General features: G+C 37.0%; 1 protein-coding gene across 1 annotated transcript in view; it reads left to right on the forward strand.

Moving 5' to 3' along the window:
* METTL15 (methyltransferase like 15) overlaps positions 1-16,452 on the forward strand; it is a 262,696-nt gene that overhangs the window by 218,016 nt on the left and 28,228 nt on the right. Inside the window, exons 3-4 of the mRNA XM_006883718.1 lie at positions 9,820-10,011; positions 14,464-14,642. Coding sequence (XP_006883780.1) covers positions 9,820-10,011; positions 14,464-14,642 — 371 coding nt within the window. The remainder of the gene's footprint in view (positions 1-9,819; positions 10,012-14,463; positions 14,643-16,452) is intronic.

Here is a 16,452-nt window from a genome sequence, read left to right on the forward strand (position 1 = left end):
CAGATATTTTTCCAATTTTGCCAACACCATTTGTTAAAAAGGCTGTCGTTCCCCCACTTCACTGATTTCATCTCCTTGTCAAAGATCAGTTGACCATTAAACATTGTTTTTCACCCCTGATCTTTCCCATTTTCTTCACCTACCTCTCCCTCCACCTATAAAATTGTGTGACCTTATGATTAACAACTCCCGCCCACCATCCTCACCCTGCTGCTCCCTCCTACCCCCATTGGATCCTCATACTCGTCCTAAAATAATGGTATTATACAATATTTGTCCTTATGGAACAGAGTTAGTTCACTTAGCATAATGCTTTCCAGACCTTCCCAAGTTAGGTAATAATTTACAAAATAATTTTTCTGTGTGCTGCATAGTATTCCATCATGTGAATGTACCATAATTTCTCAAACTATTTGATTGTGGTTGGACATTTGGGCTGTGTCCATGTTCTTGCAATGGTGAATAATGCTGCTGTGATAATTGCTGTACAAGTCTGCATTTGTGCCACAGTTCTCATTTTTCCAGCGAATATTCCACGTAGTGGAATAGCTGAGTCACACAGAATTTCTAAGTTCAGCTTTTTGAGGAAACACCAAACTGCCTTCCAGAATGGTTGTTCCATTTTGCAATCCTACCAACAATGTATAAGAGTTCCTATCTCGCCACATCTTTTCCAACATTTATTACTTGCTGTCCTGTTAAACTTTGCCACTGCTACTGGAGTGAGATGGTAACTCATTGTGGTTTTGATTTGCATCTCTTTTATTGACAGTGATTTTGAGCACTTCTCCATGTGTCCATTGGCCATCTGAATATCTTCCTCTGTGAAAATGCTTTCCATCTTTTTCCCATTTTATAATTATGTGGTCAGTTGTTTTTTTTCCTTGTAGATGACCTGTAGGATTCTGTAAACTTGTGATATGAAACCCTTGTCTGAAATGGTACTGCCAAATGAAGAACATCTCTTATACTTTGGACATATATATCATGCTGGGAAAGGTGGAGGGTCAGAGAAAGAGAGGGAGACCCTCAGCAGGATGAATTGACACTGTGACTGTCACAGTGGACTTGAACATAGCAGAGTTTGTGAGGATGGTGCAGGATAGGGCAAGGTTCAGATCAGTTTGTAAGTTTCCTATAAGTCATAGTCAACTTGATGGCACCTAACAGTATATCTCACAAATATTCTTTCCCTTATAACATTTTGTATAAGATGGAAATTAAACTAGTGTGTTTTCAGTACCCATGTTAGTTATATCATGTTAGAAAAAAGTATGACTTTATATAATTAACTTTATTTAGAGATTTTATGGTTTAAGAAGTTGTGTACAAGAACCAAGTTTACAAGGACTATGATGATTAAGGTTATTTACCAACTGGGCTACTCATAATTTTCAGTGATTTTGCAAATACTATGTCTCATCTTCCATTTTGTGATGTCAATAACAGCTAAAACAGAAGTTTCTGGGTATGTGACCTGTAGCTAATATATGTAGATGTTCTAGAAAAGCTCACACTGTCCATATCTTGCATTCATTTCATCATTACCTTGCATCTGAACCTCCATTTCTTGAGATATGAGCCAGAAGCCTTGCCATAATGACCTGAAGGTTTTAGAATTCTCAAGTTCCTGCTCTGAAAGCTCTGAGAGCCAGAGGAAGTCTCCAACTTGATTCTTGATTTATGAATTGGGAATTTGCCTATTTCCACAGCTGTTTGAGCTATTTCCAAGAGCTTCGTGTGTGTGTATGTGTATACATGTTGTTGTTGTTATGTGAGGTTGAGTGGTGTGCGATTCATAGCAACCCTAAGTACAACAGCTCTGAAGATTGCCCTATCATGAGTCAATCTCACCGATCCTAACACACCTACGCCCTTTTCCTCAGTTAATATGTCAGTCCATCTCATCCAGGGTCTCCAGCACTATGCTCCCACCCTTCTAAGCATGATGTCCTTCTCCAAGGACTAGTCCTTCCTGGTCATATGCGCAAAGTATGTGAGACAGAAGTTCAAAATCCTTGTCTTCTAGGAGAAATTTCAGTTGACCCTCTCCAAGACAGACTTGTTTGTTCTCTTAGTTGTCCATGGCATGTTCAATAATTACTCTTCTCCAGTACTACAACTCAAAGACATCAATTTTGTTTCTGTTCTGTCATTCTTATTGTCCAGCTCTATGACGCATAGCAAATAACTGCAAAAACCATAGCCTGAATCAGGCACATCTTAGTCTCTAGACTAATATCTTTGCTTTTCAGTACTCTAGAGAGATCCCTAACCACAAATTTCCCCAGTGTAATTCGTCTTTTGACTACTGACCTCTGGTGCCAAGAATGTTGATTGTGGAGTTAAGCAAGTAGGAATTGTTAACAACCTCAATCTCTTCTCCATCTATCCTGGTGCTGCCAGTTGGCCCAGTGGTGAGAATCTTTGTCTTCTTGATGTTGAGCATCAATCCATATTGAAAACTTCAGTCTTTGACATACATATATATTTTTATATATGTATGTATATGTGTTTTTCTTTGGTTTACTCCTTTATTCTTCTAGAGAATTTATAATAAAAATGTTGGCATCTCCAAAATAAATAAAAGTCAAACCCTTGAGCTAAGATATTATATCATTCAGGGTTCTCTAGAGATTCAAAACAGTAGTATTTATTTCGAGGAATTAGCTTATGCTTTTGTGGTAGCTGGCAAATCAGAAAAATGTACCTCAGGTCAATGAGCTGTAAGCTCCAGCAGGAAATGATGATGTTGTCTTGAGGCAGAATTTCTTCTCAGTTTTGCTCTTAAGGTTTTCAAAAATATTGGATGAGGTATTACCTACATTATCAATGGTAATGAAGTCAACTGATTGTATATGTTAGCGATACCCACAGAATACTTTCACATTATCATTTAGTGTTTGATTAAATAACTGGGAATTATAGCCAAGCCAAGTTGACATATCAATAACAGTCTCTCTATTTCCATGGCTACAATTTCAAATTTCATTGGAAGAGAGATTGCCAGCTAATAAGTAACCAACAAATATCCCTTAAAATAATAAGCCGAAAACTTGGGGAAAGCCACCAAGAATAATAGGTTTTCAACTTGTCTAATGTGGACAAATACTAGGAACAAAAATTGTAGAAATCATAAAGAAATATCTATTAAATTAATAGTGATTATAAGTAAATGACTAGCAGAACAGTGTAAGACTAAATGGACTGCTTTAAAACTTTTTATTATGTGTATGTTTAAACCCAAACTGGATTACTTGTGATGAAAGGTGTAAAACTAATGGCCAATATTATTTGTAGTTTGACATCTGAGAAGAACCCGGAGGGGCTCAGCTCAATTGGATTAACTACAAGTTCTCTGCTCTGTTCCTAAGGGGTCCCTTATCCAAACAACTATCTTTTACTGAAGAGACAAGGCTTAACATATGGTTATGCCTGAACAGGGAATCTTAGTTCTCTGGCAGCCAGCAAAATTACTCAAACAGGCCAATCACATCCTCCTTTACCAAATTTTCTGTATACTACAAAGTCTGCCTCCCACAACCCCTGAGCACTGACTTTGTTCTCAAGAACAATCTTGCTTAGCCTAGTATGTATGGCATGTGGTACCCTCCTCAAGGCTGTCAGTGTATGTAACTGAAAAACTTCTATGAATGTCTTCTCTTCAGTGTGCAGGCCTTGTCTTCAGCCATCCCCAGAACTCCAAAATATTAATCTCTTTCTCACCAAGGGATGAATAACAAATCCTGTTGCAATGGATTGGATCACAGTAAGTCCTCTGAGATTGTGAGGTTGACACAGGATAGTACAGGGTTCAGATATGTTGTTAATAGGGTTGCTATGAATAATACTCAATGGTATCTAACAACAACAGTGTCTGCCTTCATAGATTACAAGCCTAAAATCAACTTAATGGCAGTGAGTTAGAGGGATTTTAAAAAATCTTCATGGGAGCAGATTGCCACATCTATTTCTGTGTGGCAAATTGCTTCAAACTCCTGACGTTTCATTAACAGCAAGAGAATAACAGTTAGTAAGGAGGAAATTTAAAATACAACTGAAACTCAATATTGTAGCCAATGAATCAACTCAACTCATAGCAGCCCTCTTCCAGTTTCCAAGGCTATAAATCTCCCCCGCAACCCCACCAGGTTGTAGTCTTTTTTTTTTAAATACTAGTTTACATACAAAGTTCATAAAGTTCTTACACATTGTTTTTCACACCAGATCTTTCCCCTTTCCTTTACCCATTTTCTCCTCCACCCGTCAAATTGTGTGACCTTATGATTAAGCTCCTCTGTCTCCTCCTTAGATCCTCCTATAACTTTTTTTTTTTTTTTTTAAAAACTCCTATAACTTTTTATGGGAGGACAATACCCATGAGTTTCTGGTTAGCAACCCTATGCCTTATACACTAAGCCACAAGGACTCCTAAAGAGATGAACAGGAGGCACTTGTTGTTAAGTGATATGAAACCAACTCCAGATTGTAATGATCCTACATAAAACGAATCAAAATATTGCCCCGACCTTTATCATCTTCATAATCTAGGGACAGTAGTTAAGGCCATTATTGCAGTCACTGTGCTAGTCCATCTCACTGAAGAGCTTCTCTCCTTCAGTGACCCTTTTTCTATCCAAACAGGATATCCTTTTCCAATGACCTCCTGATAACACGCCAAAATTAAGAATCTGAGTCTTACCACCTTTACCTTTAAAGAGCACCCTGGCTGCAATTAGAAGGCATTTAAAATTAAAAAAAAAAAAGACCATTCTCTCTGCCTAGACCATTCTCTCTGGACATTGGAAAGATTAAAATATGGGTAAATTAATTGTCATAGCAGACTTTTTATCAGCCTTTCTATATCAAAATTCCTGTTATTTCTATGTTTTTAATGCTAGGATTAGGAATTACTTCTATATTTTCTAAGTACAGTTATGGAAATTGGTTTATTTCATTATTATTATCATTATATTAGCACACATCAGGTTGTTCTGTAACTTATTTGTTTAAGCATACAGCTGAAGGCCCAGAAAAGCATGTCTTACTAATCTTTAGTTACCCTCCAGATAACATAATGTATCATACATTGCAGCTATTAAAAAAAACACTTGTTTAGTAAATTTAAAATTATTTTCATCATCAAAATTTGAAGGAAATATGTTACTAATGAATTGTGGTGCTCCCTTTAAAATACATAGATGTAAGTAAATATCATAAATAAGAGTTCTCCAACATTGTTGAAATCCACACTCACTCCACTCCCCCTTCAATGAATGAAATGGGAGTGGAATGAGTGAATGAAGTCTCGAGTGTTGCCCAAATTTTTCCTTCTCAGTCTCATCCAAAATGCATGCCAGATGCCCTAAGGCTTCTGAAGAAACCTGAAGGCAGTATCTCACTTTGTGTAGGAAGGAGAATTAGTATAGCTGCAAGGTGATCCTAACTCCTAGCCTGTCTGTTGATTCTGAATACTCATTTATTTCACAATTCCTGCTTAGAGCTAAAATATTGCTTTTGTAAGAAGACATTTATTTTAATCTTAATTTCATACCGCAAATGCACAGTTACACAGCACCCCTATCCTAAATTCTGAGAATGTGAGAAAGCTAATGGTTGACTTGACCTATTCTTGTGTATGATTCTAGTCTTATTTTATTTTATTTCTTAAACCCAGTGGAATTTATCTTTCATTATGACTTTTCCTAGCCATTATTTGTCTTTGGTATGTAGATGAGCAGTAAAATACAAATGGGGTGTGTTAGCCTACCCACAAGGGGTTTGGTTACCTAACATTTCACAAGGGAATTGGCCAGTCTTAACAATCTGCATGGGGTTTGTCTAGTATCACCATTGAATTGAGCAAGCTGGCAGGAGAGAGAAAGACAGATCTAATGGCACCATTGAAGAGAATGCAAGAAAATGTAGGATGTCCTTTCTGCTCCAGCTACACATGCAGTAGCAACACCTATGAGCAGGGGGAGGAGCTAATATTGACAGGACTGAGAATTTTGTTGGGCACATGGGAGCTGGAAGTCAAAATTGGCAAGACTGACAACTTGGGAACACTAGCCTGAAGCCATGAAGCTCAAGGCTGAGGTGTCTGTGGGCATGTTTCAGAGCAGCTTTGATTGTATTGTGTTAATAATCTGTATTATAACCTTTTGACTTCCCCAGTATGGTTCTGTGTGGTCTGTTAGCTATTGCATCAGATTTTGAACCTAGCAAAACAGTGAGAGGAATAGAAAAAGGTATGGGAGTATAAAGGGCATGTCTGACATCATAGGAGTCAGTTTTGTGTTATTGATGCTATTGACAGGGACAGTTCCCCTTTGTAAAATTGGTAAAGGTCAGACATGGCAGTCGCCTTATGGCCCTTGCTCTTTTTACAAGTCCAATGCTATTCTATTTGACATTTTCTTCAGTGTTTCCATACTGTAACAAATATTTTCTATTCATATTTCTTTTCTCTTGTATTTGTCCCTTCAGAAGCTCTAGTGCTGTAGTTTATAGGGACTTATGCTGTTAATCCAATGGTGGTGCCTCTTTGGCAATTCGAATCTACAGGTGACTCCAAGGAAGAAAAATGGACACTCTCCTCATATGTGATTTATAGCTTCTCAAAAATCTGTTGAGCAGTCAGCCATGAGTTGGTTTGGACTTAACCACAATGAGTTTCAGTTTGTCCCTTAACATGGTACCATAATCTATAAAACCTACTGCCATCAAGTTGTTTCCACCTCATAGTGACCCCATTATCAGGTTTACAAGGCTGCTTACAGGTTTGCATCTTTAAAGGGTGAAGACTACCTGCTTTCTTGCTCTGTGCAGCTAGTTCATTCTTATCACTTGCCTTAGGGTCAGCAGTGCCACACATAAAGTACTACACTACTAGAGTTCTTGTTACCATGTTCTACCAACATTCGTCTACTGCAGACTTAAAAGCATTTTCTCACTCTTCTAGCTCCTCTAAAATATTCAAGTGGTCAGAGTTTTCTTTTACTAATCAAGGAGTTTTTCTCCCTCCATGTGATACCTCATTCTCTATGTTACCATGAAAAAGATTAAGATATAATTAAAATCATAGCTTCCTGTAAGAGGTTAGATTGTGTACTTCATTCAGTCTCCCCCTTTGCCACCAAACACATGTGTATAATGTGGAAGATATATAATAATTTGTCATCTAACAAAGTGAATTGAGGGTAGAATGTAATGTCCTTAATATCATCTCAGCCTTGGTTCAAAGTAAGGGTAGTTTTTGTGTGATGTGGCCTATAACAACTTTTGTCTCATGGGAAATAAAGGGAGAGAAGAACTTAGAATCAGGGGATACCTCAGTATCACGAAGAGAAGATCACGAGTGAACATGTCCTTAAACATCCTGGTTTTCTGCAGGGAAGCTCCTTGGCACAGAGGGTCAAGATATTTGGAGATTTGAAAGAAGCACTTGGCCTGCATGTGCTAAAGGAGACAATATACTTTTTCTAGAAATGATGAGATTTCTAGAAAGGCTTCCCCTAGAGCCTTCACCCTGAATTTCTTATTTCCAGCCTTTCATGTGATACTGTGGATTTTTTAATATATTTCTTGTTTTTCAGTTATTTAAGTGAGGTTAGTAGGATGAAGGAGAGGTAAATGTGCATAATTAGTAAGTCATCCTGAAACAGAAACCTTATTTTACCTTATAGTTTCCTTGATATATTATGATACTTTAGAAAAGTGTACACTTCAACTTCTAAATCCTTGGTTATATTAATAACATAGAGTTGATAAAATTATATAAGGTACCATTGGCGCTATTGTTAGAGAGAGTATGTACTTCCTAATAATAAGTCAGAGAGCTCTGGTGTCCTAGAGAGTAAGGAGTTGCATTGCTGATTCAAAAGAGAGCAATTAGAATTCACCAGCTGGTCCAAGGGAGAAAGATGGGCAATCTCCTCTATGCAGCTTAAAGACTCTGAAAACCCACTTGAGGGTCAGCTATTAATTGGTTCCTACTTGAAGAGCTGAGTTTAGTTGAGCTGAGTTGAGCTGAATAACACACCATCATCCATATCTCAGTTTACCATACATGTGTTGCTGTGATGCTGGAAAAAGGGTGGCCCGTGATGTACCAGTTTCAGCAGAGCTTACAAAGTAAGACAAACTACAAAGCAGAAGATCCACATCTGAAATAACAGACCTTCAACAGTTCTATAAATGAACAAAGAGCACTGTTGGATATAGTACCACAATATGGGCCCCCCCAAGTTGGATAGCTCTTGAAATGCAACCAAGGTAAAGCAGTTTCCTCAAAGTAGAGTTTACCCAAAATATCATGGATGGAGTAAAGCTTTCACTCAATAAAGGACCTTCATTTGCTGATCTGGCAAGACTTAAGTGAGGAGAAACAGCAACAGATATCCATTAATAACTGGGACATATAATGTACAAAATATGAATTTAGGAAAATTTGAAATTGCCAAAAGTAAAATGGAATCCATAAGGATCCATCTTAGACATTAGTGAACTGAGATGAGTTAGTATTGGCCATTTAAAATTATAATTCTTATTGTACTAAATTGGCTTATTCAGTTTGGTTATCTTGATACAATGACATGTATCTATCTTTTTCCCTGCTTATGTTGTTGCTGTTGTTGTGTGCCAGGAAATCAGAAGTGACACATAGATGACCCTCCAGAGGGTTTTCAGAGGGAGTAAATTGCACCCAAGGAGATTCCTCTTCCTTCTCCCTCAGAGTAACTGTTGTATTTGAACCACTTACCTTTGGGATATCAGCACAGCTTCTTACCACTAGGCTAATTTTTAAAATTCTTCAGGGTTAATCAAGATGCAAAAGGGAGGAGAGGAGAGCAAAAATTAACATAGATAGGTTGGTTGGAGGGAAAGTCAATATGCAATAAAGATTTGCTTAAAACTCTCAGAATCATTGTCATTGAGTCTGACCTGATCCATAGCTGACCCTCCAGTTGGGTTTCAGAGGCTGTAAATTGCATAGGAAGAGATTTCCCATCTTCCTCCCATGAAGCACCTGATAAATTCAAACCGCCTGCTTTTACCCAGGAGCCTTGACTCCTTACTCTGTAGGCCGTAAGAGCTCTGAAGGTTGGCTTAGACATTATCATTAATTACATTAAGAACTTTTACTTAACATATTTTTTCCAGATTTTTTTTTTTTCATTAAAAAGGTGCTAAAACAAAACCTATGAATTATTTCACTTTCCCAGAGACAGTGAAACTAGTGTGCTCCTGGAAACAAGAATGGCAAAGCTCTATCTCACATACTTTGGAGGTGTTTTCAGGATGGTCCAGTCCTTGGAGAAGGACATCATGCTTGGAAGGGTAGGCCAGCATAAGAGAGGAAAACCATTGACACGATGGATTGACACAGTGACTGCAGAAGTGTTTGTGTGAGATGGTGAAGTTGGGTCAGGATAGGACAAGGTTCAGAGTTGTCATTCATAGGATTGCTGGGAGTCATAGTTGACGGCACATAACAATAACAAGGAATGATTCAGTGACAAACGATGTAGTATGCTTTGTCTACTTTCACTCAGATTAAAAAGTGTTCAAAAAACCAACAATGTAAACTGCTTACTAGAATAAAATGCCATTAAATAAGTTCTTCTGCATGCACAGGTCTCCATAATTATATGTTTTTACTATATAGTGCTTTACGTAGGCATGTGACTGTCACTCAGTGAACATACATTGGCTAAAGCATCCAATATTAGGATGTGCTCCTTTCCTTGATGATAGATTGCATTAGAAGGGCTTTATAACTGAAGTGCTTTCTTTATCTTCTGGCTTTATTCACAGTAAACAGATCCAGCCTCTGTTAGGCCAGTTCAGCCAGGCAGAAGACTTACTAATGAACGCTGGAGTACAGCCAGGGACTTTAGATGGAGTTCTTTTGGATCTTGGATGTTCTTCCATGCAACTTGATGCTCCCGAAAGAGGTTTTTCACTTCGAAAGGATGGACCTTTGGACATGAGAATGGATGGTGACAGGTGAGTATTGATAAAACATTTCTCCTCACAACAAGAAATCAATTTCTCAAAAATGTTCTGAATTTTATTTCCTTTTCAGACTGTAGAATTCGTATCACATGCCCACTTCGAGCATTATCAATACATAATAAATCACATTTGTTAGTGATTTAGGTTAATTATGATAGGATTTGTTGTTTCTGGGATTTGAGATTCTAAAACAATTTTTAAATTTTGAAATACAACCAAAACTTACTGTAACAATAGTGATAAGCCTAAATTTCATGTTTATTAATAATTTTTAAAGATACAATATGGTCTTTAGACCAAAAATATTCATAAGTAAAGTGCTTAGACAGTGGTTCCATTATATATAAGCATGCGCAGACATGGTTCTTGTCAGAAACAAAAACAACTAACTATATTTAATGTGAATACATCACAAAAGGCAAAATCCTAGACCTCAGCATTTGTGCTTTGCATCTTATTTCTTGTGCAATCATTTTGGTTGAGCCTACTTCTGATGAATTGCAGTTACGGGATTGTTTAACACTAAATATAGTATCTCTTTTACACCTCTATTTTATGTCTCACAAGCCTAGCAATACTGACATATATTCTCTATTATCTTATATGTTAAATGACAAAAGAGGTTCACATTCTAGGAGACTATAGGAACCCCAAAGCTCTGCTCTTAGCTGCAAACCAAAAGGTTGGCAGTTGGAAATCCACCAGCCCTTCTACAGGAGAAAGATGTGACTGTCTGCTCTGTAACGATATACAACCTTGAAAGTCCTAAGGGATAGTTTTATTCTACACTCTAGGGTCCAGTGAGTCAGAATTGATTCAACAGCAGTGAGTCTGGGTGTTTACGAATAATTGTATTTAAACTCTAAGTGGACCTTAAGAGCTTAGACTCACAACTACTTCTTTATGCTTAACTCTCACTGGCCTGAACACCCTGTGCCTTCAAAGCTTAATCATGCTTTTCTCCCACCTGTCGTTCGCCTTCCTTCCAGATTATGAATCCTAGCCACCCCACCTTTGTGAAATTTACCTCCTAAGAAAAACATTAGACTTTATATAAATACTTTTCTAACTACTTGATCTAAATTCAGTGTAACAGAACATATTTCTGTTATACTATCTGTAGAAATAAAGTTTTCCAAATTCTTTCCCTATTTATTAGACAGTTCTATATATAAGAAATGTCTGCTTTAAAGACCAATTTAATATTGAGTTGGTTTTGGCTTTTGTTTCCACACAACGTTTTTCCTGTGGTAATTATTCACATGCAGCATTTTTCCCTGTTGTGACCTATTAACTTGGATTCTGACCCACACTTGTCAGAATCCTTCTTATTCTGAGTCTTTACCTTGTTTTTCATGTTGTTGGCATTTATAGAATGAAAAGTATGACCATAAAAATGCTTTAAAGACCAATGACTAATAGTAAAGGTCAAATATCTTCTCATGTTCAGAGATCAAAGTTGTTGTGCAGAAGTAATAAAATGTCAAGCAAATTTCTGCAGTTCCTTTGTCTTGCAAAGGAGATGCCTTTTGAAATCCAATGAACGAGGCTGTTAGTTAAGAGTAGTAAATCCCTATATTGTTAATGTAAAGACTTGTCGACAAATTATAATCAGTGGATTCAGGACTCCTGAGATTCTTTCCCAAGAACTTGAAAATAAGTTTGCCCCTGAGAATTGAATTAAGTAAATACTTAATGGATGAGATTAGACTTAAGCAGATAGACTTTTAAAAGCAGAATGGTTTCCAAGTAGTTAACATACAGTAACCTAATCAAAGTTTTTAAAAGATCTGGAGAAAATAAGTGGCACCCAAAAACAAAGAGTCAGTTTACAGGAAGACGTAGAACAGGAGAGCCAGAGATCCAAATGTGTGTAATGCTAATTAATCCAAGAGGGAGTCCAGCCAAAACATATGGCCAGTCATATCCTGTATGCTGATGTATCTCTGTGATGAAAATGGATGCAAGCGGCTTCTTTAACTTGTTGGCATTTAATATTGTCATCATATAACATATCTTCACTACTGACCCTGAGTTCAGCAAGCTTTCTGATGCTAGCAAGGCTTCTCATGTAGCAGAAAGAAATTCACAGCTTCAAGGACTTGAGAGTCCAGTTCTGTTGGCACTTGTATTCTTCATTAAAGAGTAATAAATTAGCACTGAACATTAATGTTTTATTTCTCCTGTGAGTTTAGTCATTGTGCCTCCTTGAACTCCAGAGAACTGACAAGATCAAGTATCTGAACTGGTTAAGGTGGAAGGCACATCCGGAGTCTTGTCTTCTTCACCATGTGAATGCCAACTCTGAAGTCTCCTAACACCCTCACTGCCTTCCACAATGCTACTCTTTTTGCCTTGTATCTCTGTAGAAATGTGCATAATATTAATCAGTATTCTTGGAAAGATAAAATGTAATTTTACCTGTTGTCCACTGAACTCCATTTAAGCAAAATGTTCTTTTGATACCCCTATATGATACTTGGAAGTATAACAGTACTAAGCCTAGAATTGTCCTGGTAGAGTCAGACCATTACACCATGTAATACCCTGTTTTCTGGATTTTCCATCATTAGCAGTGTCCATTCTAACATTCCATAGTTTGGGTGGTTTAATTTACAACTCGTTAAGGGCCAGCAGGAATTAGGTCAGTTAGGCCAAGAATGAAGTTTGGTAAATCCAAACCAAAACAAACCCATTGCCATTAAGTCAGTTGCCGTCTATAATGAGCCTATAGGCCCGAGAGGAATTGCCTACCGTATTTCCAAGGCTGTCAATTTTTACAGAAGCTTCCTTTTTCTCCTGCAGAACATCTGGTAGATTCAAATTGTGATTCTATAAGTTGGCAGACAAGTGTTTTAACCACTGAACTACCAGGGCACCTTTAGTAAATTGGAAAATCTAAAGTTCATTGATATTCATTCATTCATTGAGCCTATTGTACGTGTCAAACATTATATTACTTGACAATTGTAAAACAGTCTAATGCTTCCAAGAGCTGCTTTAAGTAAGCATTATTACTTTAATAGCCAAGATTGAGAGCTGTGTTTGAACAGTCAGAATTCTAATATAAAGTTGATCTGACTAAAAACCTGGAAATTATTATAGACAAAGCAAACTTACTGAAAAGGACAGTAACCCTTCTGGGGCTACTCATTGCTCTGATGGTACAGGGTACATACAGCAAGGTCAAGATTCATAGGTTCATAGGGTTGCTGTGCGTCCTAGTGGACTCAAGGGCACCTAACAACAACAACAACATTGCAGTGGGGTCAAATAAATAACCATTGGTTCTGGAAAGGTTTAACCACCACTATACCCAATCCACCTCCCCCCTTCAAAAAAAAAAAAGTTCAATGCATTTTGTTTAATGGAAAATGAACGCATTTCTTGATAATCCCATCTAGTTTGATCCTCAGGTTGTAATGCTTACTTTAGATTCCCACAATAAGCAAACTAATTTCTATTCTAAGAGTAGAAACTGTACAGTGAGAAAAGCTATCTTTTAATAAGTAAGGTCATGATTAGCTCATCATTTAAAATCATTTTGCCAATTCCCCTAAAGTCATGTACTTGATATCACTGCAGAGTGAATATGTCCTGCTACTATCATTATTCTGTTAATTTCTCTAAAGGATGGTATTGCTTTTTCCCGCTTCACCTGAAATTATCCAGGCTCCTATTCAGGCTTGCTGAGTACTACATCTTGATTACCAAGTTTCATACAATGATGACCATATTGTCACTGTTGGATGAATAAATAATGTGCATTTTCCCCCAATAAATATGCATTTTGTCATTACTTTTATTGTCATTTTGGTGAAGGAAAATTACTAGCCCCATCTTTTCTGCCTCTTCATATCTTAATAGTTATTTCATCAGTCTTATATTTACTGAAGATCCTAAGGAGAGATCTAGATTCATTCAAGCAGCATTCAGTCAGTCAGTCTTCTATCTTCCATATTGTTGTTGCTATTGTTAGGTGTCATCAAGTCAAGTATGCTCATGCTCTATCCCCACAATCACTAACTTACAGTCCATTCCTGCCGTCACTGTGCCAATCCATATCAGAAAGAAGAAATAATTCAAGTAATAATTTGAATTATAAATAATCTGAATTCAAGCATTTTCTTAGTTTTGAGAAAATCTACATGAGCAGTAAGAGCTCTTTGTGAGTTATAAGTTAAAGGTTAGTAAACACCTTAACTTCCTGTTGCTCGTGACCTTGATGAATGTCACAAACAGTCCTCACTTGTCATAATGGTGGTTATTCTAAATGGAAAAATCTATTTCATTTGTGTAAGATTTCAGTCTCTGGATTAAAAAACCTCATCCCTCCTCGACCCTGTAAGAGTGTGCCTGACTTTATGTCTCAGTACTCTGAAGTTTCACCTCTTGTCAATGAAGATTGACGTCAGTGAACTAATTGGCTCTTCTTGTGCGTAGGTACCCTGACATGCCCACCGCTGCTGATGTTGTGAACGCTTTAGATCACCAGGCACTTGCATCCATCCTGAGAACATACGGGGAGGAGAAGCACGCCAAGAAAATCGCTTCAGCAATCGTTCAGGCACGCAGCATCTACCCTATCATCCGAACCCAGCAGCTTGCCAGCATCGTTGCAGGTACCCTCATTAATTCAGAACAGTGTCTAAGAGGGAAGGAAAAAATATATATGTGTATATATATTAATCCCTCAATTCCCAGAGGATTTATTTGTACTTGAAATCTTGAAGGAGAGAGCCTTGTCTGGCCTCTAATGTAATCTTTCTTTTGGTTTTGCAAACTTTCCCACCATAACCCCTTCCCCTACACACAATTTAAAAAACCCACATATGCACACCAAAACCCTGATTTGATGATTAGGTTAATAATATAGTCTCTTCACATGAAGTAATTTATCATTTATACCTACCAAGGTGAAATATGGAATAACTGGATCAGAATTTTTTTTGTCTCTCACAGTGCCTGATAACCATCCTGCATAAGATCTGACATTGCCACTCGTAGTTTCACATTTCTGCATTTTAATATTTTGGGCACAAAGAGAATTGCATTGCCCAACTGCTAAAATAAAATCCAGTGACTCATACATCTATTCTAAACAACCAGCTAACAAAGGGTATGTGATGTATAGGTTACACCACTTTGTGAATGCTAACTAAATCAGCCTGAGGGGCTTATTGAAACATTTCATCTTTTCTGCTGTTCGCCACCATAAACCTCTTGAACCTCAGTCTAGCTAGGAGGTGCTTTATTATAGCCTTTCTGTTTGAAGACAAAGTTGTTTCACAGCTGTATTTCATGATGAAAGTTTTCCAAGGCAAAAATATAACTCCAGCAGTTATTTAACAGAATTCCAGTGGTGAATTTTTCTTATTCTTAGACCATCTGTAGCTCTTCATCATTTTCCCTTACCAAATATATTAAGATTTCTTTTCAATGGCTCATATTAAATTCCTTAAGTAGCTAAAGAAATTTTTTAGAAAAGAGTATTTGTATAACTTATAAAATACCCTGATATTGGCTGCCTCAGCCTTATTATTAACCATAGTTTAATGGATAAAACTTATAAATTTATTCATATCATTAAGATTTAGAGATCAGATAGCACTTTATGATATAATTTAATAAGGCTTTATTTTACATGGTTATGAAAATAAGTTTAAAGAGTTGAACTTTAATTTTGAAAGCTGCATACCTCAAGGCCTTTGCAAATTACCATTAAAATTCCTTTAATCAAGTAAGAACAAAATTTCTGTGGGTTATGTGGGCATAAAATATTCCATGATATTTTCTCCCAGCAAAGAGTTTACTCTAGCATGCTAACATGTCTCTCGTCTTGCTTTCTTTTTTCCTACTCCTTATTTCCTAACACATCTCCACTTTATCATTCTTTAGCTTATATGTGTTATTCCCTCCCTCCTTTCTTCAAAAGAGTAGCAATTAAAAGTTACTTTTTTAAAATTTATAACAAAATTCAACATTTTCTGGTGCTGAAAATGAGGATGGGGTCTAGAGGACATCATAAAGATGATCCAGCCAAAACAGTTTCAAGAAACACAAGCTCTATGGTTGTCAGGGTGGGAGGCTGGTAAAAGGTTTGCTGGTGGGTATCACCTTACCAATGGCAGAGTCAGTACGAGAGTAGAATTTAGAGGCTAGTGAATATGAGGAATAATTAATACTATATCTGGAGGAAATTAAGATAATTTTCCGTTTCAAGATCCGAATCTAGCTGAGAATTGTATAATAGCTCATCTGCTAAATCAACTAATCAGCCCTGAAAATGGATGGCGCTGAAGCATTGGCCCCATAAAATTTTAAAAAACAATAAATATCCTAATCTATAAACTTGGAGAAATGATACTGTAGTATTAGTTAGAAATTATTTAAATATATAGACTATGAACAATTTAAGTATTTTAGAGAGAT

Source organism: Elephantulus edwardii, unplaced genomic scaffold (genome assembly GCF_000299155.1).
Source record: "Elephantulus edwardii isolate Elephantulus edwardi_28Jun2011 unplaced genomic scaffold, EleEdw1.0 scaffold00029, whole genome shotgun sequence".
Classification (NCBI taxonomy): Eukaryota; Metazoa; Chordata; class Mammalia; order Macroscelidea; family Macroscelididae; genus Elephantulus; species Elephantulus edwardii.